At 41.7% G+C, this 24,571-nt stretch overlaps 2 protein-coding genes across 7 annotated transcripts in view; one reads left to right on the top strand and one right to left on the bottom strand.

The window, feature by feature from the left end:
* Positions 1-11,257, top strand: part of RFC1 (replication factor C subunit 1) — a 40,955-nt gene extending 29,698 nt beyond the window's left edge. For both annotated transcript variants that reach the window (XM_081019836.1, XM_081019835.1), the window contains 10 exons: positions 225-313; positions 759-896; positions 1,189-1,284; positions 1,410-1,508; positions 3,277-3,431; positions 3,532-3,649; positions 5,174-5,319; positions 6,448-6,661; positions 8,764-8,940; positions 10,798-11,257. In XM_081019836.1, coding sequence (XP_080875962.1) covers positions 225-313; positions 759-896; positions 1,189-1,284; positions 1,410-1,508; positions 3,277-3,431; positions 3,532-3,649; positions 5,174-5,319; positions 6,448-6,661; positions 8,764-8,940; positions 10,798-10,875 — 1,310 coding nt within the window. In that variant the 3' untranslated portion in view covers positions 10,876-11,257. The remainder of the gene's footprint in view (positions 1-224; positions 314-758; positions 897-1,188; positions 1,285-1,409; positions 1,509-3,276; positions 3,432-3,531; positions 3,650-5,173; positions 5,320-6,447; positions 6,662-8,763; positions 8,941-10,797) is intronic.
* Positions 11,258-11,398: 141 nt separating this feature from the next.
* Positions 11,399-24,571, bottom strand: part of WDR19 (WD repeat domain 19) — a 36,482-nt gene continuing 23,309 nt past the window's right edge. For all 5 annotated transcript variants that reach the window (XM_081019806.1, XM_081019808.1, XM_081019807.1 and 2 more), the window contains 13 exons: positions 23,503-23,649; positions 21,428-21,552; positions 21,137-21,249; positions 20,258-20,326; positions 19,836-19,913; positions 18,007-18,103; positions 17,296-17,420; positions 16,920-17,001; positions 15,977-16,127; positions 14,902-15,025; positions 14,506-14,582; positions 12,378-12,499; positions 11,399-11,580 (listed from right to left, as the gene is read on the bottom strand). In XM_081019806.1, coding sequence (XP_080875932.1) covers positions 12,388-12,499; positions 14,506-14,582; positions 14,902-15,025; positions 15,977-16,127; positions 16,920-17,001; positions 17,296-17,420; positions 18,007-18,103; positions 19,836-19,913; positions 20,258-20,326; positions 21,137-21,249; positions 21,428-21,552; positions 23,503-23,649 — 1,300 coding nt within the window. In that variant the 3' untranslated portion in view covers positions 11,399-11,580; positions 12,378-12,387. The remainder of the gene's footprint in view (positions 11,581-12,377; positions 12,500-14,505; positions 14,583-14,901; positions 15,026-15,976; positions 16,128-16,919; positions 17,002-17,295; positions 17,421-18,006; positions 18,104-19,835; positions 19,914-20,257; positions 20,327-21,136; positions 21,250-21,427; positions 21,553-23,502; positions 23,650-24,571) is intronic.

Genomic DNA, 24,571 nt, shown 5'->3' with positions numbered 1-24,571 from the left:
TTTACTAACTGAGTTTCTTTGGGATGAAACAAACCATAATCCCTGGTTCAAATGTAATGTTAAGACAGAGGTGGTGGTTTATTTCTTCCCTGCACGAATTGGAAGGAGTGAAGTGGGTGTGGTTTGCTTGTGCGCAGTAAGTTGTGCTTTGTGGCTTACTGTGAATGTGGCTGTACTGTGTGGGGAGAAGATCACTTTGCAATTTTTTACTCCATCATCCTCAGGAACATCATCTTCAGTCAGCGCAAAGCATGTCCTAATTATGGATGAGGTGGATGGAATGGCTGGCAACGAAGACAGGGGAGGCATCCAGGTAGAATAAATTCCATGAAAGGTGTAAAAGTGATTATCGTGAGTTTTTTGGGGAGGAGGGGTGGAAGTTCAGACAGCACATGGAACAGATCTTTATTAGCTTAAAGGATAACTGATTGAAAATGAGTATCATGTCTTTTTTGTCTCAAAAATATTTTATCATTCCATTTTGTGCCAACCGCTTCTTTCACAAAAATGTAAGGAAAAAACTCAACCTTGCTTTGGTTTATCAAGTTGGTCTACTAGAAAGCTATTGCTTTCCTTGAGACTAATTCACTAACAGCAGCTTGAGCTGTTAAGCAGCTGGGTCATTGCTAAATGTCTGAAAGCTAGATGAGATGCATGGCAAACTTATATCAAGTTGCACTAATTTGCACAGCACTGTGGTTGGTACCAGCAGAGCCACACAAACGGCTTCATGGTGGGGTTGCATTCTCTAATTGCAGGAACTGATTGACCTGATTAAACATACAAAGGTTCCTATAATTTGTATGTGTAATGATCGGAATCACCCAAAGATGCGTTCCCTTGTCCACTACTGCTTTGATCTTCGCTTTCACAGACCACGCGTGGAGCAGATTAAGGTAGGCGGTTGACAAATAATATGCTGGGACTCTCTTAAAGTAGGACAATAAGAATTGCCTTTCTGGGTCAGTCCAAAGCCTTTCTGCAAGAGATCCAACAGATGTTTCCAGGAAGCTTAAAAGCAGGGTGTAACAGTGATGGCTATCCAATTGCTTTATTTTCCCCAACTTTGGGGGGGAGGGCATTGCCTTAGATGGTACCATCAGAGAAAAGTGATTCCACTTAGTTGTCATGGATAATAACCACTTATAAATCTATTCCTCATGAATTTCTCTAATTTCCTTCTCGCAGGGTGCCATGATGTCCATTGCCTTTAAAGAGGGCTTAAAGATTCCACCACCAGCAATGAATGAAGTCATCTTGGCAGCCAATCAGGATATCAGACAAGTGAGTTATTGATCAGTGCCAGCCTTTAATCCTTAGTCATTTATTTAGTCTGCGCTCTATCCAAGGTGGATGGAGTTTCAGACACCAAAATGAAGCAAGCTCTAACCTTTCTGTTTTGTTCTCAGGTTTTACATAATCTCAGCATGTGGTGCGCAAGGAGCAAATCTCTGACCTACGATGGTGTCAAAGAGGATGCTAACAAAGCAAAGAAGGACATCAAGCTGGTAGGATGAACTTTGGCTTGGGGAATGTCATGTCTGTGCCAGCTTGCTTTGCAACAGGACCTGCAAAATTAGATTTTTGCCAGAAACCAGAAGTTGTACCTTGGGCCCCTGTTAAAACCATGGCTTCAAATATCGCTCAGACAGCAGAAATGTCTAGGTGATGCCAGGAATTCTGCCTGTTTGGTTGAGGTGGTTCAGCCATCATCATCATTAATAATAATAATAATAAAATAATAATAATTTTTTTTATTGATTTTCCAGTATTGTCCCAATAACAGCCTCATTCTAAAAATACCAATCTTATCTAATTAATACAATTATTGGCAATTATTCAAATGTCAAATTATACAATTTAATTTAACTGGCCCCCTCGCATGCTAGAGTTGATTCATTCAGTCTTCTGCATTTTTTCTGCGTTCCAAAATTTTAATAATTTTCATTCCATTCCGATATAATAATCCCTTATATAACAGCTACAATCTTGTGATTTCTATTCTTGTTGGTATGATAGGTAATTTATGAAGTTTCACATGAGGAACTTCAGCTGTAATCCTTATTCTTTCCTGCAGCCTTTTAAGCGTTTCACCAAGTGTAACTTTTCCCATCACCGAGTTGCAGAGGTAGGGAAGGTGCAGCTGACTGAATTTCTGTGGTTGATCATGAGCTAAGTGAGGAAAAACACAAAATCCTCATAGGGCAGTAAGCATAGAGACTATAAACAAATGGGCATAGATGCTTAAGGAACTGAATCTTTGTGAATTCCTTCTGTAAGCTGCTTTTGTACCTTCTAAATGCTCTAACGTAGTGCTTGGTTCAAAAAAGTAGCAAAATGATGTTAAAATGCATATTTAAATATATAGAATCATAGAATCGTAGATTTGGGACCTTGAGGATCATCTAGTCTAACTCCCTGCAATGCAGGAATGTGCAGTTGTCCATGTTTAAACTTGGACCACAGTAATATTGCATCACGTTCTGTTTTTTTACTGTGTTACCAGGAAGGAAGAAGAAACACTGGGTGCTATTTTTAGCAGCACTCGCATTTCCAGCAACGTCTAATTTTGGCCTTAAAAAAGAAAAGTACAATAATAGTATTGGGAACAGGCACTGAAGCTCATAATACCCCAGATATTGTTATCTTTGAACATGTAGGCACTGAACCAAATCAGACTAAGGCTGCAGTCCTGACCCCACGTACCTGGAAGTAGGGCCCAGTGAATTCAGTAGGACATAATTCTGGGTAAACGTGGCAATGATTGTGCTGCAGTGTCTTATTTATTGGAGTCCTTGAGGTTCAATGTAAAATATGAACCAACCTGGATCCTTTGATAATCATCGGAGGCCCTTCTTTGTGTGCCCCCTCTATGAGAGGTCCAGAGGGTGGCAACAGGAGAACAGGCCTTTTCTGTGGTGGCTCCCCATTTGTGGAATGCTTTCCCCAGGGAGGCTCACCTGTTGCCTTCATTACATATCTTTAGGCACCGGGCAAACACCTTTCTCTATAGTCCTTCGGGTGATTAAACATTCTATGGCCTTTTAAATGTGTCGGGGCGGCGGCGTTATTGGTTTGTTTTTGTTTTATAATGTATTTTGTGTTCTCATTTTATATTTTTATGTGGTGAACCGCCCTGTGATCTTTGGATGAATTTAATAAATAGTAAGAAAAACACTTGTAGTGGATACTTGCCCAGATTATTCCAGGGCTAATCTCTGCAATTGGTGAAGCTTTGCTTGATGGTAGAATTCAGAGCCTCTTTAATTTTTGCAGGGCCCTTTCGATGTTGTCAGGAAGGTTTTTGCTACCGGAGAAGAGACCTCTCACATGTCCCTTATAGACAAATCGGACCTCTTCTTCCACGATTACTCTCTCGCCCCGCTCTTTGTCCAGGAGAACTACATCCACGTGACCCCAGCTGCTGCAGGGTGAGTTAAATGAATCTAAACGATTTGGATTGTGTAGCTGCATCAGGACTAACGAAAGTACAATTGTTTGTGAGTAATGTGAGCCATCATTTCCCCCCAGGGGTAACATGAAGAAACACCTGATGTTGCTTAGCAAAGCAGCTGACAGTATTTGCGATGGCGACTTAGTTGACCGGCAGATTCGCAGCCGACAAAATTGGAACCTTCTACCTACGCAGGTTACCCACTTCTTTAGTTTCCAGAGCATATCGTGTGGTTGCCTGAGGGGTATCTGCTGCTGCTTTGTTGCAGGCTGTGGCAGGAGGAAAAAGCCCAGGATTTGTGCAAAGTAGAGCGGGGGCTGAACTTTTCAGCCATGCTTTCCCCCATCAGTTTGTTTAGCGGGAGGGAGGGAGGGATGAAAACATACCAGGTAAAAAAACAGGGAGAGGTGGGAAGAATTTCAGAGAAATTTGGAGGGGTATAGTTTTGCCCATGAGAAACTCTTACAAAGTGACTGAAGGAGGGTGGATGCTCTCAACTTTGAAAGGTCCTCATGAACAGCTTTGAAAGCAGGGGTTGTATTGCCTGTCAGCAGTGTAATTTCCTGATTTCAAAAGGCCTTTTCTCTCCCTGCTGGGGTGGGAAGGGATTTGTCTCGGCAGCAAGCACTTTCAAAAGTGAATCTCAGAGTTGGAAGAGACCACAAGGACTCATCTAGTCCAACCCCCTGTAATCTTTTGCCCCAAGTGTGGCTTGAACCCATGACCCTGAGAGTCTCATGCTCTACCAACTGAGTTTGGCACAATTTCCATCTCAAAGCACAGGAGCCATGTACAGGGATCAAAGTTAACAGCCACTGCCTGTGGCTACTTCCCAGTAAGCACCAACCTCTCCCTTGGAAGTTTATCTGAACCTTCACATGTGACCTGGCCTGCCTGGTCCTTAAGACTCTCCAAGCTTTGTACCCTCAAGTTACCGTATTTTTCGCTCTATAAGACGCACCAGACCATAGGACGCACCTAGTTTTTGGAGGAGGAAAACAAGAAAAAAAATATTCTGAATCCCAGAAGCCAGAACAGCAAGAGGGATCTGGCTTCTGGGATAGCCTCTTGCTGTCCTGGCTTATGGGATAGCTGCGCGCAGCCACTCCTGGGCAGCGGGATGAAGGCTCCCCCTGCCCGGAAGAGGCTGCGAGTGGCTAAGGCAGAAGTCAGGACAGCAAGCGGGATCACTGAGGAGGGAGGAGGGCTGCCCTTCTCCCTCCTTGGGGAAAAGCCCCCAAGAGTCGCACACACGCTCCACGCAGCTCTTTAAAGGGAGCACCAAGCAGAGCCTCCCGCCTGCATTCGCTCCATAAGATTCACACACATTTTCCCTTACTTTTTAGGAGGGGAAAAGTGCGTCTTACAAACCGAAAAATATGGTATTTTGCCTTGCTGGAATGTGCTTTTAGCCTGTGATGCCTCTTGCTTTCCTGGACAGAGTGATATGTTTGCAGAAACCTCGTCTTTTACGTGATTGAAATGTAGCCCACTACTTTGCCTCTTGCTGGGCCCAACACATGACCCCTGGAATTAATGGGGGTCCTGGGCTGGAAGAGGATCCCTACTCTGTGCTGGTGATGGGGCTTCCATCTTCACCTCTGTTCTGCTACTATTGCCTTGGGTACCATTCTGTATTTTCTGTGTAGCGTATTAGAAAATAATGGTGTCCATTATAGTCTCCAGGGAAAACTGACGGATGTTTCTTTCATTGTTCAGGCCATTTATTCAAGTGTCCTCCCCGGGGAGCTGATGAGAGGCTACATGAAACAATTCCCAAATTTCCCAAGCTGGCTGGGCAAATTTTCATCAACAGGAAAGCACGACCGTATCATGCAAGAGCTGTCGATGCACATGAGCCTCAGGTAATCCTGGTGACCTGTGTTGCAAATTCCCCCATTATGGGCAGTGTTAGAAACTCAGATATATAAGCCAAACGGCACCTGAAACTAGGTTATGATCACCACAACAGAATGTTTTGGTACCGTCCCCGTCCCCCCGTCCCCCATTAAATTTATTGTTACTATTCATCTCATTTCTACACTACTTTATATTTTTTTTTAAATCTCAAAGCAGTTTGCAGCACATTAAAACATCAAATAAAACAAATGCAAGCTTCAGGGGAAATATTTCAGATCCTTCTCTAAGTGACATTTTGCTTTCCCTATATTTATTTACCTACTTAATTTATATAGCTGCTCCATAGCACAAGGACTCTAGGAAGCCAGGGTGGTGTAGTGGTTAGTGTGTCGGACTTGGACCTGGGAGATCAGGGTTCAAATCCCCATTCAGTCATAAAGCTCACTGGGTGACCTTGGGCCAGTCACAGCCTTTTAATCTACCTCACAGGGTTGTTGTTAATTGTGTAAACATGGCCACAGTGATCAAGTTGCCAAAGGTTTAGAATGTGAGATTCTTTTTTACTGGTGGTTACTGAAACCTGCAAAGCATTTCTTCTGTAATTAGAATTCTGCAGAACACAATTTATCAACAGGAAATGGGTCAAAATGCTGAGTTCTTACACATTTTTTTCAGTACCCACATTCTCTCTTGACTTTGCATTAAACTGGTATTCCCATTCTGCAAGATAGATCTTAAACATGTTACGTTGTCGGGTAGATGACTGCTGCATTCATAGTATTTTGGGTGGGCAGAACAATTCTGGTTTAGAGAGTATTCTATGAGTAAAAGGTCCTGCTGCATGACTCCTCACCTTTATCGGTAGTCCCTTGAGCCACATTGCTTGCTTGGCACACAGGTACTTTCCAACATGCTAAGCACGCCCTCCTGCCTCTGTTTTGCCCTTCAGATGAACTTACATATGCTTTATACCAGTCTGGAAGTATGGCTATACTTCAACCCACTGAGTGATGTTCACTAGAATATCGCAACGATGGGACCTGCGATTACCTGTATGCAGAGCACGAGCCCTCACTGCCTTCAGAAAGGCTTTAGGGGGAAACCCACATAATGCTTCTTCTCCCTCCCTATAGGACACATGCAAGCAAGAGAGCAGTAAATCTGGACTATTTGTCATACTTACGAGATGCAATTGTGAAACCTTTGACTTGCCTGGGAACAGATGGAGTGCAGGATGTAGTAGCATTTATGGATACTTACTGCTTGATGAAGGAAGATGTCGAAAGCATAATGGAAGTAACCAGTTGGGGAGGCAAACCTAGTGAATTTTCTAAAGTTGATTCCAAGGTAAGTTGCTCTTACATGGATTATTGTCTGCCAAAAACATTTTATGGGCTTCCTTAAATAGGATTCTCATACGTGTGTGTGTGTCTCTCTCTCCCCCCCCCCCCCGAGCCTCTTGAGTTTGCTGATAAGGTTGGCAGTTCAAATTCACATGGCGGGTTGAGCTCCTGTTGCTCTGTCCCAGCACCTGCCAGCCTAGCAGTTTGAAAGCATACCAGTGCAAGTAGAGAAATAGGTACCGCTGCAGCAGGAAGGTAAACTGCGTTTCCGTGTGCTCTGGCACTCGTCACGGTGTTCTGTGGTGCCAGAAGTGGTTTAGTCATGCTGGCCACATGACCCAGAAAGCTGTCTGTGGACAAACGCTGGCTTCTTTGGCCTGAAGCGAGATAAGCACTGCACCCCATAGTCTAATTCGACTGGACTTAACCGTCCAGGGATCCTTTACCTTAGGAGGCATCCAGAAATGAGTGTGTTAACTTTCCTTGCACTGTCTAGGCATGAGTCATTGGGGGATTTAACCCTCTGTGCCCACTGGCGGAGGAAGAGGAGTGCAGGGAGAGCACCCAGCCCCGGTGGGGTGCCATCGCAGCTGTCCCTCCATCTGCGCTGGGCGCCCCGCCCCCGCCTGCTCTCTGCCCCTCCCCCCCCCCGGTGCTGGAGCATGAAGCTCGGCCACTGTCTGTGCCTCCTGCATGCCAACTGGGAACACAGGTTACTTACTTCAAATATTCCTTCTAGCAGATGTGAAGGGAGAATCAAAGACAAGAGAGGGTTATGTCCCCCAGCCTAAACCATATAGGAGGTTACCCACTTGCTTCCAGGTGCCTTCCACACTAACCAGGGCATGTCTAGCTCATCCTTCTCCTAACATACAAAGGCACTCAGCTTGCTGAAGTCAGTGCCTTTGCATGGTATTAGTCACTAGGCTGATTATATAAGCGGCGTTGTTGTTTTTTTAGAATGTTTATATCTTGTCATTCAAATAAGCTCAGAGCAGAATAGATAAGGTTGTAGGTGGGCCAGTTAATCGACTGCTTCAGAAGTCAACTAGATTTGCCATATGGAATCCTTTGGGTTTGGCTGATACATGAGACAGGCCCTTGCAGGTAAAGAAGAGTGAGCGAGCAGAAAGGCCTAAGGAAGATAGTAACAGGCAAGGTTCAGTTTCTGTGGGTTAGAGCTCACGTCAGATACTTAGGCCAGTTTGTCAGTATTTGGGAACCTCCCAAAAGTGAGAGTTTATTCTTAAGAGGAAGATTTTATTCCCTTTCAGGGATGAGGAAATACTGGCCCATGGGTCTGATGTGGCCCACAGCATGTTTGCAGTCCAGCCCACAATCTCTCCCCTGCACACAACAATTAGGCTCAATTGTGGTGGGAGGGTTAGCCCTGCCCTAGCCATAAATGGGACCTTTTTCCAAGACTAACTGCTGTGCACACAAGATATTTATGGCTGAGAAAGAAGGGAGAGGTTTGACAGAATGGAAATGGGTAGCTCCACTCTACTCCAACAACTTTAGCTTTGGATCTATCCACCAACTCTGCTCCCATCCACCCCAAGTCAGATAAACACCTCTTGAATGATTTTTATGCTGAGGAAATGTTCTTGACATTGGACTGCTCTCCTTGGCTGGGACCCTTTTCCTCCTCCTCTCATTGAAAATGGAAATCTCCTTTTCTCTTCAAAATGTTCTACCCTTGTTTTGTTTTACTGGGGATGATGTGTCCTAGCTGAGGTTCAGTTTAAACCTAACAAGGTTCAGTTTAAACCTAACACAGTGGTTTTCAAACATCCTTACATCTTCTCATGCAACCACTGTGTTGCAGAGCATTCCAAGGCATGGTGTTCAGGGTTGTTGGACTCCATTACTTCATGTGAACCGAGTGAAGGCTGGCAAACACCTGCCTTCTGCATTTGCACATTACTTGAAAAGATCAGCAGTAATGGAAAAGCTGTCTTTTCAGAAAACCTTGTCTGCTATTATTGCCCTTACGGTACTCCTGAATTCCCCAGAATGCTGCTTCAAAACTGCTGCTCACAGCTGGTAAGTGGCCACAGAGAAACTTCAGTGCCTCGCTCCAGATCTTTCCTTTATTGTGTGCAGGTTAAATCTGCCTTCACGCGAGCCTATAACAAAGAGGCACACCTTACGCCATATTCTCTGCAAGTGGTGCATAAGGCGAATCGACGAGCAGGATCGACGGTGGATGAAGAACTGGAAGCTGAAGAAATCCCGTCTGAGAATGAGCAAGACACTATTGAAAATGATGCAATGATTAAGGTAACATTTTTTGGCTGACAGGGCAGTTAAATGCCAGGGAAAATCAAACCATCTTTAAAGGTTTAATAAAACCAGAGACTGATTTGCACAAGGCTTCTGTCATCTGCCATTGTGTGTTCTTAAGTCTTGTTTACAGCAGTAAAGTGATTGGTTTGAAGTTTGGGCTAAAAGTGTTCAGACACCTTGATTCTTAAATCCTTAGTTAAAAAAAAAAACAACAAACCCCACACACTGGCTTGCAACAGATGACTTGTTCATAGCCGGAAAATAAATTAGAGCCTGATACTGTCATATGTTTTCATAATGTTGAAGCTGAGGGTAGCCTTTGAACGTTTGCTTTCCACAAGAGCTTTTGGAATTATTCCTCTGGAGGTGTACGTGTGGAAAATGTTATGTGAAAATTAATAATCCATACAGACTTTTCAGGGGAAATTTGCAAATGGGAAATAGCAGTTATCTTGGACCTTTGCATTTCTCGACAGACACATAGAATGCAGTTCCACTGCACAGTGTGTATTTCCATGGGAACATGTTCCATTTCCCATGGAAGCAGATGTTGTGGGGAACCAGCCCTGAGTAAATGTAGTAGTGGCCTTATTTGCATTACATGGTAAACCAGGGGTAATAGTTTACAGTGCATCTAAACCTACGAGGATCGTGGTTTGTCTTACTGAAAGCAAACTGGTATTATAACATCTCTGAAAACTGGCACGTTGATGTCTTCATATGCCACCTTTCCTTACTGAAGAAATGTTGCCATGATACATTATTCTATCATGCTAACAGTGTTGCAGTTGTGAAACCTTGCAATTTAATAGAAACTGTCCTCAATACAGTTTTTCTGGCATGAAGTATAAAATGTGACGTTATTTTTCTTCATCTGTATAATTTTCCTTATAATCATTTGGTTTTCATTCCCATCCTTTCTAAATGTTCACTGAACTTAGAAGTGTGAGCAGAGAAGTATTACAGGAAAGATGCTTTTATTTATTTGTTCTGGTCAACTTATCCCTTCATACTTTCGCTTTCCTTACAGCTTCACTTGGGAAGGAGGGGTGGTATTTTTAAAAAAGAAATGTTGTGTGCTTTTTTGGCCTGGGTGATATATTGATACATGGGCCAGACCATGATGGCTGCTTCATCCGGTGGTGTATCGCAGGTGAGACAGCTGCTGCTCCTGAGTCCCTCTGCCACACCAGAGGGACACAGGAATGGCTGCTGTTTCATCTGCAGGAAGCTTCTTTCAGCTGCTCTGCAGTGGAGCAGTTTAATGAAGCCCCCACCGGGGGGGGGGGGGCGTTGGCCAGCTGAGAAACCGATCAAGGCCCCCCCCCCCCCGGGTACAGGCAGCTGCGTGTCCCTCGGTGGGTGGAAATCCTGCAAACAAAGCCTTACAGGCTCCACCTGCTTGGCTACTGCCACCTGGCTGGACAGACTGCGTCTTTACTCCCAGGGTGATTGACCAAGCAAGTGGCTGGTCTTACAACTCCCAAGTGACCAACAAGGAGGAAAGAGACTGCCCCCCTGCCTGCTCATGAGGAGGCAACACACAGAGCAGCTTAAGGAAGCCCCTATGACCCTACCCTCCAGCTTGTATGGTAACGTAAAGGGGCTTGCTCAGCTGAAGGCCTGGGCAATGTAGCTGGCTGCTTCTTCCTCCCGTAAGGTGGAGAGGAGGAAGCAGCCGGATACATTTCAGACATTATGGTATAGCAGCATTTAGCTGCTGCTATATCACAATGCTGAAAACCATATCGCCCAGCTCTAGTGCTTTTGGAGACCTTAAAAGCAATTTGCAAGTATTCCTTGGGACCGAAATTTCCATCTGACTTAAAACCTGATTTTTCTTTTCTGCAGAAGACAACCAAGGCTGCTAAACAACCAAAAAGGAACGGAGATGTTAAAAAGGGGAAAGCCAAGAAGAAGTCTAAATAAATGGTTCAGTGCTGACAAATGCTCCGAACCAGCTATGCAACTGCTACTTTATGCTGGAGGTGTTGATAAAACAAGCTTAGTCATTTTATCATCACTACACAAATACAAATATGTAATATACTGAATAAATAGGACTAAATGCAATTCTCTGTCTACTGATTTGTATGCACAGTGGCTTAGTTAACAACATCTAGAAAAAATAAACACTGGCCTGTTTGTTGCATTTACAATATTTCATCTGTGCAAAGCTGATACTTTTTAAAAATAGCTATTATTATGTTTTCAATTCCTGTATATATATAGTATATAGATTGGTCTCTTGTACATTATGAGAACACAGCAATGTTTAAAAATTGCAATAAAACTAATTTCATATTTTTAACCAATTTTTCTTTTTTTACTTCTTGTATCTTACACCGACTGGGGTTTAGGCCCTGGCCTAAATAATCAAATTTGTTCTCTACTTCCACCCTGCCCTTGCCATCTTCAAGAAATCTTGCCAGCTACATAGATTTAAGACTAATTTTTAGCATTAAAAATTTATTGTAAACCAAAAAGGCCATAGTACAAAATTTCTATAAAAGAAATATTTACAGTTTCACAGATCTGATAAACTATAAAATAATTTCAAGCATAGCCGTACCAACTGGGCTTAAAGTTTTGAAGCATCCTTTAGCGTTGCAGCATTTGGCTGGCCACTATCTCCTGAAAATAAACACAGATGTTCCAACTCTGAGCATTTTGTATTGGAGAACACCAGTCTGGTAGCTAAAAACATGAAATGTTGCAAACTACATAGATTCAACATTCTGGGAAAACGAGAACAAGTGGCAAACTTTTAAAATTATGTTTCTACATTATTTCAATAAACTCTACTATAAAATTCCCCTCAGTGCTATATACGACCACAAACTACCTATTTTTTTTAGCATTTAAAAGTCAATATTCCATTAAATTTTTGAGATTCCTGTATTGCAGTGTGTTGGACTAGATGCCCTTAGCAACCCAACGCTATGATTCTGTAATCACATCACCTCTTTGATGGCTCTTGAGGGTTTCTCTGCATTCCTTCCCCGCCAAATCAACATGATGCAGACAGCACTGCACTACTACGTTCATAGCCTTTCACCCAGCTGCCATTGGCAGTAAGATCTGAAAACATCCTGCCTGGGTGTCCTGTGCCATATGAAACACAGCTGCTGCCATTTCAGAAGTAACGAAAACCTGATGGTTGAAAAGAAGTAGAGCCCTAGGATTCCTAACTTCCCAGAGCACCCATTTTAAACCTATGCCACATTTGCATTTTTTTTAAATTTTGGTGGCTCAGTGATTATATAGATTATCAATGAGGAAGTCAGAACAAGAACCACATCCCTTAATCACTGCCAGAGAAACCAGACACCAGTTGGACAGTTTGATCCCTTAGACATTAACGAAATAAAAATTTAGTCCATAAGATGCTATGAAGTTCTAGAAATGAGACCCAAGGTTGAAACACTTACCTGACTATAATCATTGCTCCACTTCAGGCTTGAGGTATGGTGTACAGTCAGCAGTTTTCTTAAGGCTCATAATCTCAACTTTTTCTGAACACATGGGACATGTGCTTTCATACTGTAACAAGCTGTTTAAGAAAGACACATTTTCACAACATGCCCTGTCATTTTGATTATTTTATACTGGTCAAAATAGTTTGTGTCTGTCTTACACAGGCATAGGCAAACTCCGGCCCTCCAGATGTTTTGAGACTACAATTCCCATCATCCCTGACCACTGGTCCTGTTAGCTAGGGATGATGGGAATTGTAATCCCAAACATCTGGAGGGCTGGAGTTTGCCTATGCCTGGTCTTACAGGTGAACAATTTTGGCACCTTGGGGCAATGGAGGAAGGGATTTTCTTTGTCCAAGTGCTTTGTTGATGCTGAGAGCCAGTGCGGTGTAGTGGTTAAGAGCGATAGACTTGTAATCTGGGGAACTGGGTTCGCGTCTCCGCTCCTCCACATGCAGCCGCTAGGTGACCATGGGCCAGACACACTTCTTTGAAGTCTCTCAGCCCCGCTCACCTCACAGAGTGTTTGTTGTGGGGGAGGAAGGGAAAGGAGAATGTTAGCCGCTTTGAGACTCCTTAAAGGGAGTGAAAGGCGGGATATCAAATCCAAACTCTTCTTCTTCTTCTGAAGGTACATGAGGCTGCATACCCTTAAAAAGTATCGCTGCCCATGTTGTCAGGTTTCAGCACTTGGAATGTGCCAAACAGGAATAGATTCCTAATATCAGGAACCGCAAAAATGCAGTGAACACACGGACTGCTCCTAGAGTCAGCTCAGTGTCCTAACATGAAGTCCAGAATACTCTGGGAGACCAGCCCAGCCACTAAAAAAGGCTGTTTGCTTTTATCAGATGATCCCCAGAACTTGTAATACTAGTCATACAACTCAAGTTAAATGTTCAGAAATATTCCTAGGGTTGTGTTAAATAAATGTCCATTTCAATTTTCAGAATTAAAAGTGCTTGGCCAGGAAGTGGAGATGTTCTCCCCACAAACCCATCATAAGTGCAAATTTGCAACTTCTCAAATATGTTTATATGCATTGTTTTCCCCATTCCACTGCAGATGGCTAGAGTCTTGCCCCGTTTCCTAGAGTTATCCCAGCCAACCAAGGATCATTTAGGATGCCACAAAGTTATGTATGCAGTAAATTTTGACCACATGCTGACTTCACTGAGGGCAAATAAAGCCGGTTTAGAATAAAGGAAATTAATGCTTCTTGGACATAATCCTAGCCAGTCAATACATATTGTATTGTTAATGAAGAACTTGCAGACAGACACAACAAACACTTTCAACTCGGTCCTAACTGTAATGTGCTATGGAGTTTTGTGATGGAGCCTCTGGCACTGATTGGCTAAGTTCACAGAGATGCAGGGCAGACAAGTTCTCTCTATTTGGCTGGAATACAATGATCCTAGAGAAGGGCAGGGCAGGCAGAAGGACTTATGCAAAAAGGGGCCCAGGAAAGGAAAGGGGGGTCCTTGAGAAAGTAATGGTGCTCTATGTTGGCTTAAATAATTGAGCAGAAAAGGAAAAAGTATGGTTGGTGCCTATCTGAAGGGCAGATTTTCTTTGGCTAAGCAGGGATGGCATAGGTTATGGTGCCACCTAGCTGAAGGGAAATCTAGTGTACACAGTTGTACAAACAAGGTGTGCAAGGCCAAGAGTTTCAGAGGTGAGGAAAGCTGAAGTTCAATTTTTAATTCAAAATATACAGTGGTACCTCGCGTTAAGTACTTAATTCGTTCTGGAGGTCCATTCTTAACCTGAAACTGTTCTTAACCTGAAGTACCACTTTAGCTAATGGGGCCTCCTGCTGCTGCTGTGCCGCGGGAGCACAATTTCGGTTCTCATCCTGAAGCAAAGTTCTTAACCTGAAGCAATATTTCTGGGTTAAGAGAGTCTGTAACCTGAAGCGTATGTAACCCGAGGTACCACTGTACTTAACAGATGATTGGCTGCAAATCTCATGTATATATTGAATCGATCTAGTGTCTGGTTTGCTTTGAGGATCATGGTAAACGTCTCTGGCATTTAAGTAATATCCTAAAGGAAGAGAAAAAAGATTCCAACTTACTTTCTGAATGCTGAATACAGGGCGGGGAAGTCACAGTGGGGGCACACAGTCCAGTCATCTTTTACCATATGTCGTCCCTAAAATGAAGAGGGTGATTAAACCTGGTGGAAAATATTCCAAATTGCTCTGCATCAACAGAGGACAGAGGCCATTGGGTGCATATGCTGCAAGTGACTTGTTTCTAAACCAATGACATGTAGCAGGGGGGCACCAAAGGGTGCAAAATCTAAAAGTAACATTCAAAAAGCAAGAAAATTCTGAGATTTTGCAGAGTGGAAACAAATAGTGTGAACCAGTTTCAAATAATAGGATTTTTCAGTTTCAGCATTAGAAATTTATGGTAAGAACAGTTAGACCTTCTTGAAGAGTAGTCTATCATATTCAAATGATACTTACTGTGGCAATACAGTATGGGAGGTTGTTTTTACAGCCAGGACAGAGAAGCTCGCATTCAGGCAGCAAGAATTCACAGTAGGGACATGGGGTGGTGGGCTCTTCCGCTTCGGCTGTGTCAGGTCGTCTGTTAGTAGAAAGAAATTCCATTAAGACATTTTAACAAAGACGGTCAGGTTTTTTTAATTTACGAGGATAGCAGAAGTGCGTTCCTAGCTTATAGAGGCTTAGCTCTGCTAATGATAAATGAGAATAAATGTAATGAAAGATGCTTAATGCACATAAGCAGCATGCTGATGTATGTAGCTCAAAAGTTCCAAACTTGTTCCTCTGCTCCCTTGCCAGGCTAGAGGAAACAAACCAGAGGCTAGCTTTATGTTGCATGTGAACCAGAGTCTGCAGGAAGCCAAGATTAAACTTGGACTACAACTCCAATAATCCAGCAACATCTGGAGAGCCACAGTGCCTTTATCCTTCCAACCAGATGACAATTCAGCAGATTGGCTTTGCAATACAGTTATTACTGTAAATGACTCTATTAGCTGCCTCTGGAACACTAGTACTTATGAAATATATTTTTGACATCGGTTTCTGCAAAACTCAGGAAATACTTATTAAAACTTCTGCATAGGTGGCATTATACACAGGTGAGGCTACCCCAAATATCTAAAGAAGTCAACGCTACTTGTTGGAGGGGGTGCACAGTCAAAGGTACTTATTTTCATATATGGTGGTTTGGCAACATCATCAAACCTTTCTAGAGTGTTGTCTTCAAATAAATCAGGTTGATACGTAACAAAACAATTGAAATGTCTCCTGGATCCTGCTTTTGCATGTAATATTATTACATGTGTTGCTTGTAGGGTTGGGGCACAGACTAAAATTTGTGGTTGTGGATAACTCTGCTTAACAGCCAATACCAATGCATATTTACTTAAAAGTAAGTCCTACTGCATTTCATAGGACTTACTCCCAAGTAAGTGTGCATCAAATTGCAGTTTTCAAGTACTGCCACAATGCTTTCAAGCTAACTTTTATCAATGCATTTCCAAACTTCAGTTACACAGAGACAACTCACCTAACCATGGCTTCAATCTTCTTTTTGTATTTCAGATCAATTTTATTACGGTACTCTGGTCTCATCAACATTGCAGCAAACCCAAATGCTGACTTCTTCAGTCCTGCTCTGTGACATTCAATGACTGTTGAAGTCAGGATGGGCACAATGTCTACAAGAAGAACAATGGCAATAATTTTATTTCCAATGGCAATAGAAAGCCTTGGGCTATGGTCCTTCATTTTTGGCTTCCAGTTATAACTTTCCGGATTTCCAGAGAGCCGCTAATTGATTTGACTTTCCTGAATTTTACAGAAAACACATGGGAAGGGATAGGAATAGCAACGACACCCAACAGCTGGCATCAATTAGCTGCGTATATTTCTAGTAAATTCATGCAATTATTCTAAGAACGAAAGAAATGTTTCGTTGAGTAAAACTGAAGTTCCACTTGCTCCAGGACCATCTCTACCAATGCTTGAATTTCAGTTACATGCCCTTGGGCAATTCACTAACTGGGAGTAATTCCTAAAGCAGCAATGGTTAACCCCTGGCCTGGCGGTCTGGTATAGGCCCCCAAGCAAGTTTTCTGCTCCCCACTCAAGACCACATCAATTGTGATGGTGGCAGCAAAAAGAAAAGTTGAAGTAGACATATTGATGGAGTTGGCAGAGGTTTACCCTTTCTGCCCATCCAGTGCCCTGACAGGGAAGCCAATCGTCCCCTCTCTGGTCATCTGATCAATTATATGACACAAAGAGGAAGTAATAACCCCCATTAACAGCTGGTCTACATAATGGAGCTGTTCTCAACCTTGGGTCCCCAGATGTCATGGGAACTCCCATCATCTCTATAGCTACCAGGACCAGTGACCAGGGCTGATGGGAGTTGTAGTCCAACCATCAGTCTGGGGATGCAAGGTTGAGAACGGCAGGTGCCACTTCCCAGTATAGTTAACACTTACGGGATGGAAATTTGCTGATGTTGTTGGCCACACGAATGAGCATACGTGCTCCCTTCAAATGGTCGCCACATTTAACGTGAATCTGAGAGAGAAATGTGAGTTATTCACAAAGCTAAACAGTTGCAATCTTGAAGGTCTTTCCAACCATGTGGTGCGCTCGCTCTCTCTCTCTCTCACACACACACACACACACACACACACAGACAGAGTGTGTGTGAGGCCCTTTGAGAACTTTGGAGCTAAACAATGAAGCATTTTTCTTAGACACATTTTCCCAAAGTGATCAGGAATCCACTTATACTATCAGGAAAAGGCAGTGGTGGGCAATATGCATTTCATTTTTCACAAGTTTCCATAAATATTTTCAAGGCTTTACCTTTACTAAAATATAGCTGTGCAGAATCATAAGGTTTGTAGCCATTTCAGACGGTATTTTGATTTTCTGGGTTTTCAGCTCCGAATACATACTGAAGAGAACATCATGGGCATTTCGGTAGTTCCCTTTTTATATAAATAAATGACAAAAAATACTAATTAGGTTTCAGAAGGATACTGTGCCCCCTTATATTCCAGCTTCTCTTCATTTCAGCTGATTTAAGTAAATTTAGCAAGACTGTATTAGTAACTGCCAGCATATAAGGCATCTTACACGGACACTACTTGTCTAGTGAAATCATGCTCACCAAAACAATTTGCATCTCTAGCCACCAATGTCTAGAGCAGGGACAGGAAACCTGTGGCTCTTCAGATGCTGTTGGACTACAGCTCCCATCATCCCTGACCATTGGTCATGCTGGCTGGGGCTGATGGGAGCTGCAGTCCAAAAGCACCCGGAGGCCTACAGGCAGGTAACGCAAGCAGTAATAAATGTTGTAGCCCAGGGAGAAAATGAGAGACAAGGTACAAATCTCAACCCCATGCCAGTTCTCGCTTCTGCAGAGAAAAGGCAATGCACTGAAGATGCTTCACACTCTTGTCTCCTTCCCCTTCATTCGCCCTCCTGCTCTTGTCATTTGTCATATTTGTTGCTCCAAACAAAACAGAAGTGCACAAACGCCGCAGACTGCTGGAAGCATAAGTGTCTTACCTGCACACTGTTCTTCTCTGGCAATTATTATGGCCGTCCGGGCAGCTTCTCGGTATTGCTTTAGTGCCATGTACAGCCGAAACAGATACTTGGCTTCCTTTATTAGAGCAAGGAACAGATGAGTAAGAGAAGACAGTGTCTATTTATCCACACATGCATCTTAGCCATACTTCAGCCAGAACTGCTGAGGAGCTGCTGAGCTTTAAGCACAGCCTCGTTTGCCCAGGTTTTCTGTGTGCATATGGAAAGCCTTGGTTCCACAATTTTTTTACACTACTGAACTAGTTTGTTGAACATACATGTATAAAATCTGAACATTTCCACAGGGTTAAAGTGTTATTTTGCAATACACAATAAAATCAGTCAGCTGAAATTATCTCAGCTGAAAAAATATTTCAGTGATAGCTTTTTTAAAAATACAGCTTTCCCTCCCATTTTTAGTAATAGTTTTTAAAAAATAAATAAGCATTTGTCTTTAAAGTTTCCAAACATAAAATAAGATTTTTCAGTTTCTTTTAATCAAATCAGTTTATGCCAAACAGCTATGTTTAAATTGGACAAGTTAAGCCATAAATGGTATTAGAACACTGTAGCATGCTGCTATTACAGTATACATTAGTGCAGTTATTACAGTATACATTAGTTAATATTCCTCTGTTATCTAGCTAATACTGATTGAAATAGTTTAGATACTGTGAATGTGTTCTGGGTTGAAAACTAGTTAAGCCAGCATAACCCCAGCATTATAAATTATCCTAAAACATTGTGGGATAGGGGTTCAGAAATGCTACAAGTCATTTTCCACAAATGATGCAAACAATGAGCATAGAGTCTTGTCCTTTTACAGCACAATCCTATGCATTGAGTTCAATGGTCTTACACTTGAGTAAGTGCATATACTAAAGGAAGCAGCCTCATAAATTATTTTAAAAACAAAAAGTTAAATAGCAGCTATGATTGGTTAAAGTAAAAAAAAAAATTACTCACAGAAAGAGACTATGGCAGATGCAGTATAGCAGTTAGAAGAACAAAGGTTTTAAATGAGAAAATAGAACTATTCCAAATAAAACTTGTTAAATAAAGCAATGAAAATGATTACACAAGGTAAAACTATGTCTACTATTAAAAATGGATTTGGTTCCAAAGCATTTCCCATCCCAATTTTATGTAAGAGGAAGAAATGTGCAGAGATGACAAACACACAGCAAAATAAAACCAGACCCAACATCAGTCTTAGCACAGAAAATATTTTTAAGGAAACTAGCTTTTGGTATACTGCCAGGAACATCCACAGCTCAGTTCTTATACAATTTGTCAGGCTTCCTTTGCCTCCTTGTCTTAGGCTTTTATTCCAATTTCTCTGCCAATGAACCACAGATTATAGGCAAAATTCAGGAGTCATACTCAGGTCTAATGCAGTATGGACACAGTCAGTCTCTCAGAAACAGACAAAAAAAGCAACAGTCCGTACAGGTAAATTGCTACCCTGAAACTAGGGCCACTCTACACCCATTACATTAAGGCAAATCTAGGTTTGCCAGTTGTCAAAGACGTTTAACAATTTCTCTTCCCAAGGGGCTCTAGGAATTGTAATTCTGTATGGAGAATAGTGGCCCACTAACAACTCTCAGCATTCTGTAATAACTACACTGCCAAGGACTCTTTTGGGGAAACCACAACTGTTTAAAGTGGTATGGTACCGCTTTAAATGTATAGTGCAGATAGGGTCTGAGTTTGAAAATCTAGACCAGAGGCCATTTAATTTAAAAAAACCAAACTAATAGAGGAAGAATTATATTAAACATAAGTCTATATTTGGAATTTAGTACCTTTGGTATTCCATCACTCTCTCCCATAAGGTGATTTATAAGCTGATTGGTCAAAGCTTCATCTTTCGCCTGTCCTACCTATTGAAAATAAATTGTGAATGGAGTAACACAACACACTGTGGGGAAGGTTCTTTTATGTGAAATGAACAACACTTATACAGTCAAGCCACAAATAATTTGGTATCCCAGGCCTACAAATCTGTTATTTACAAGTAATTATACCACATTGAAGGGTCTAAAGTAGAGGATATTTAACATAATAAGTAAAGGGTTCCAATTTTGGAAGAAGAGTAAAATACAGGCTGTAAAATAAATATAAAACAAATAGTCTGGCATTGGTTCTCTGCTTAATCAATTATAGCAATGATACTGAGTTTCGGGTAAAAGGAAGAATCCTCTCCTTCCTAAATGATGTTTCTTACCGTTTCTATTGCCATTTCTATAGCCATATTATCATCCGCATTTGGATTTTTCAGAAAGTGCTTTAATGCCTGAAAAAAACCACATACAGCATTTAATGCCTTATATCTGAGTATTTCTCTATGAACAAATTACTCTTCAAATCACCTGCATTTCTAAGGAGAATGTGTCTTATGTTACTAAGTGCTTCAAAAGCTAGAAATTAATGTTAACCAATTGGCTGACTAGGTTGGTAGTTTTAAAAATGACCAGGAGATCTAGATATGCCCCCAAAACACAGCATCAGCCTAATTCCCCAATGTCTCTACTTCATGAAAGATGTTCAGGTTCTTAACTGGATAACACACACAATACAGCGGCATTTTGTGCTCTCCTAAACAGTTGTCTAGGAAGCTTTGGTGCTAACTGTATTGCCTAAATCTCGCCTCCTCTTTTAATGAGGGCCACATTTCCTCATGGACAACCTTCCCAAGTCCACGTACCAATGGCGAGTGTGGCACAAGCAGGTGTGGTCAGGCACACCTCTCTCTCCATCCTGGCAAGCAAGAGTCACCTTTCAGCCAGAATAACACGAGAAATGTGCAGAACGGGCTAATGAGAAGTGTGGAACTGGGAGCAGTGCTGCTATTGAATGAAATTACAGGGAGAAGATAGTGGGGGAGTCCTATGTCTTTCTCTCTTCCTCTCCCCGCCCTGACCACTTCCTTTAAATATCTGTAAGCTGCTATTAGGCACGGACAAACTTGTTTACATTTCAGTTCTGATCTAAATTAGACCCAATGCAGTTATTTTCAAAGCAAAGAAAATGACGTTGGAAGAGCACAGATCTCCCATAGGTTGGCCCTTAGTCTGACTCAGCACGGGTTAGTTTCTATACTAACCCGTGCATATTGACCACACAGAAGAAAGAATCTGCCCGCCTGAAAATGTTTCTTCTCTCCTTCAAAATATAAGGCAATGCTTTGGTAATCTTCATTAGTGGTGTCCTCAGAACCTGCAATAGATTGGGGGGGGGGGGAGAAACTCAATAGAACTTTCTTACAATAATAATTTCATTATTTGCACCCCACCCAACTGACTGGGTTGCTCCTGCTTCTGATTAGACATGTATAGGAGTGCACTGGCAGTGTTTTTCCAGTGGTAAACAGTATCCAAGAGGATGCAATACTCACTAATTATATCAGCATAGATCTCCATCTTATTGTGCTGCTGGGCCAGCGAGAAAGCTTCGTTGTTACACTTGGACATCACCAAAAACTGGATGGCAGACCCGTAGTCACCCAATTGCAGAAAGAATCTAAACCAAATTAACAAATCTGTTATACTATTTTAAAGTATAACGAACAGAATCCATGAAATCCATGTAATGATTTGCAGGAGCATCCACAGTATTTTTAACACTGAAGCAGCATTTCTCATTACACCCATAACCAGTTGTAAGCTGCCTTAAGCTTACTCTTCAGGGCAGATTTTCAACAATCGTATCTCTGAGCCTACTATATCATTATTATTTATTAATAACACGTTTAAAAAACACTACATGCTGTACAATGCTTTAACAAAATAAGACAGGCCTTGTTCATAGGCTTCCATACTATTTTAAAAGCCAAGGGCATGATCTTGCTCCTACCAATGCTATGATGAGGGCAGGTGCAGAGATTCTGTATGCCTGCAAGCTCATTAGGAGTCAGGAAAGCAGAGTTGCATGAGTTGGTTCCTATTCAGCCCCCCAAAATAGTCGTCTTCTTTATTTGGTGATCACTCATAGCCAAGTAAGATTGTCTTCCATGAACACAATCTTAACAGTGAGTTCATTAAGTGACTGTGGAGGCCAATTCTGGATCCACAGTGGGGACATAGGTTTCCAGGCAGGAGTTGATCATGGTGAGGGTTTGGCAAGTGTGCCTTCCTCTTAGCACGCTTCTCCCTTTCGTTCCGAGCTTGAGTGTCTTCAAAGCCCATGATACCTTTGGTAAAGGCTGTTCTCCAACTGGAGCGCTCGCAGGCCAGTGTTTCCCAATTGTTGGTGTTTATGCTACATTTTTTTAGATTAGCCTTGAGAGAGTCTTTATACCTCTTTTGTGGACCACCAGCATGACACTTTCTATTTTTAAGTTCGGAATGGAGCAGTTGATTTGGAAGACAAAAATCAGGCATCCAAACAACATGACCAGGCCAACGAAGTTGATGTTGAAGAACACGAGCAGCTCAATCACTATTACTAGCTGCATGCAAGAGGTGGAAAAAGACCTCCCACTCTGCAATCATGTTCCACTTAATCTCCGACCCAGGCTACACTAACCTGAAACATGCCGAGGATACATACATATGGTTGGCAATGTCTCAGAAGGCAAGTATGATGGATAAGGTCGACTAGGCAACTCCAGATCCTTAGATTTTAAGTTTGCAGCCATGCTGGTGGCTCTGTACAAACGAGGTTGAATTATGGAACACCTCCAGGCTCCTATAACTGGAAGGGTCCTTCTCAACCCCTTGCTGTCGCGTTCTCTGGTGCTTCATTTAAGGCAGGGATGCTGACCTCCAAATGTTACTGGACTACAACTCTCATTGTTCCTGATCACTGGCCATGCTGGTTGGGCCTGATGGGAACTGGGAGCCCACTCACAGCTGAAAGGCCCAGGTTCTCCATCTCTGATTTGGGGTGGAAGGTAAAATACTCCATTTGGAGAGATCAAATTAGTCATGAAATGTATTTCTGCAGGAAAACTAGATACAAAATTGTATCTGGCACTTTCAGAAAAAAAATTATGAAAAAAGTCTTCCATATGCTCTTTTCTCTTCCTGAAATTAGTCTTAGACAACATCAAAAGAGAACAAAACAAAATCCATGTAAATTGCATATAAAGATGTACATAAAATCGTATCATAGAATCAATACAAGTTTGCTTTTGCTTTTGTTACTACAACTAGAAAGCAAACATTAAAATAAAAGTTAAATGGGGTTGGTACATGTCAAAATGAATTTATACTCTTAAAGCTCAGATTCTCCATCAGAATTGTTTGAAATGGATTTTTTTAAAAAAAACTTTTTCCAAAAGCTAGGGGCTCTTTTCTATTATTGTTTTTAAAAATGTTTTTTTTAGCCTCTCTCATTTGAATAGAGTCAAACAAAATATTTTAAAAGCAAATTGTAGAGATTGGGTTTTGCACATATATAATCTGACCAATTCTACAGAGTTAGAACTCTGTTAAAAGTCTGAAAACTAGTTACTATAGCTGTAGTTACCTGGCTACCATCTTGGCTCCCTCAAGTGACTGCGTCTCCCTGACAATGCTAACAGCCTTCTCTGGGTTATTAAGGTGATCCAAATATAGCCGGATGACGCTGTCCCACTGCTTGGCATTTGCGTAGGCCAAGACGGCTTCTTTGTATCTAAAAAGAGAGATCATCATAGACACTTCAGGTTCAGTCCTCAAAATTCCCAGGGCTACAGGCTGTTACTCATTTAAAAACACTTTACTAAATAAGGATAAATTATTCTTTTGCTGGTATCTGGTAACCAATTTATGCAATATAGGTTGGATCATGACTAATTATTAATTATTGATGATTAATTGATTGTTGTTATTATTATTATTTAAAAGCCCATTGATTTCAGTGTGTTTACTTTAAGTGTGACTAAGTCTGGAAACAACCCCATGCAATGTAGGTACCTTATATCAGATATTATTAACTCTTACCACAGAGACTCATGGAGCCAAATGGTTCCCAGAACTTTTAAATTAATTTTGATGCTATTCTGTTTATAAGTGTCTTGTCTCAAATGTGACTCTGACAAAATTTAAAGATGAGTTTTCTTCCAGCTTGTACCTAGCAACAGCAAATATCCCCGTATAGAGCTAGACTATAACACTTTTTCTCTTAATCGAAACCAGTTGTCAAATAAAATCCATCTTAAAAAAAACTAGGAACAACCACTATTGGTGAGTATCCAGGTTTAAAGGCTTTTTAAAAACTGTGGTAAGAAATATTCTGTATTCTACCTTCCCATATTTGATGGGGGGGGGGGGCTATTAAAGATGCCAATTCCTTCTAACAAGAAATAATAACTTTCAAATTAGCACACCCTTTTTGGACTAAACAAATTATTGTTGCTTAAGTTTTGCTATATAAAATTTAATCACATGCAAAGTCCAGATGAACTGAACAATAATGAGGCAGGGGGCAGTGATTTCATGCTCTCTCTATAGATGCTAAGTTGCTAGCAGAGGTTAGCAAATCTGAAATAAAGGAGATGGAGGGTGGAGAACAAACTCTTTTCGTGCCTTTTCCCTCTGCTCTTGTAAGGGATAAA

The sequence above is a fragment of the Podarcis pityusensis genome, assembly GCF_964106645.2.
Source record: "Podarcis pityusensis genome assembly, chromosome: 9".
Lineage (NCBI taxonomy): Eukaryota > Metazoa > Chordata > Lepidosauria > Squamata > Lacertidae > Podarcis > Podarcis pityusensis.
This window is presented reverse-complemented; position numbering and strand designations above follow the sequence as displayed.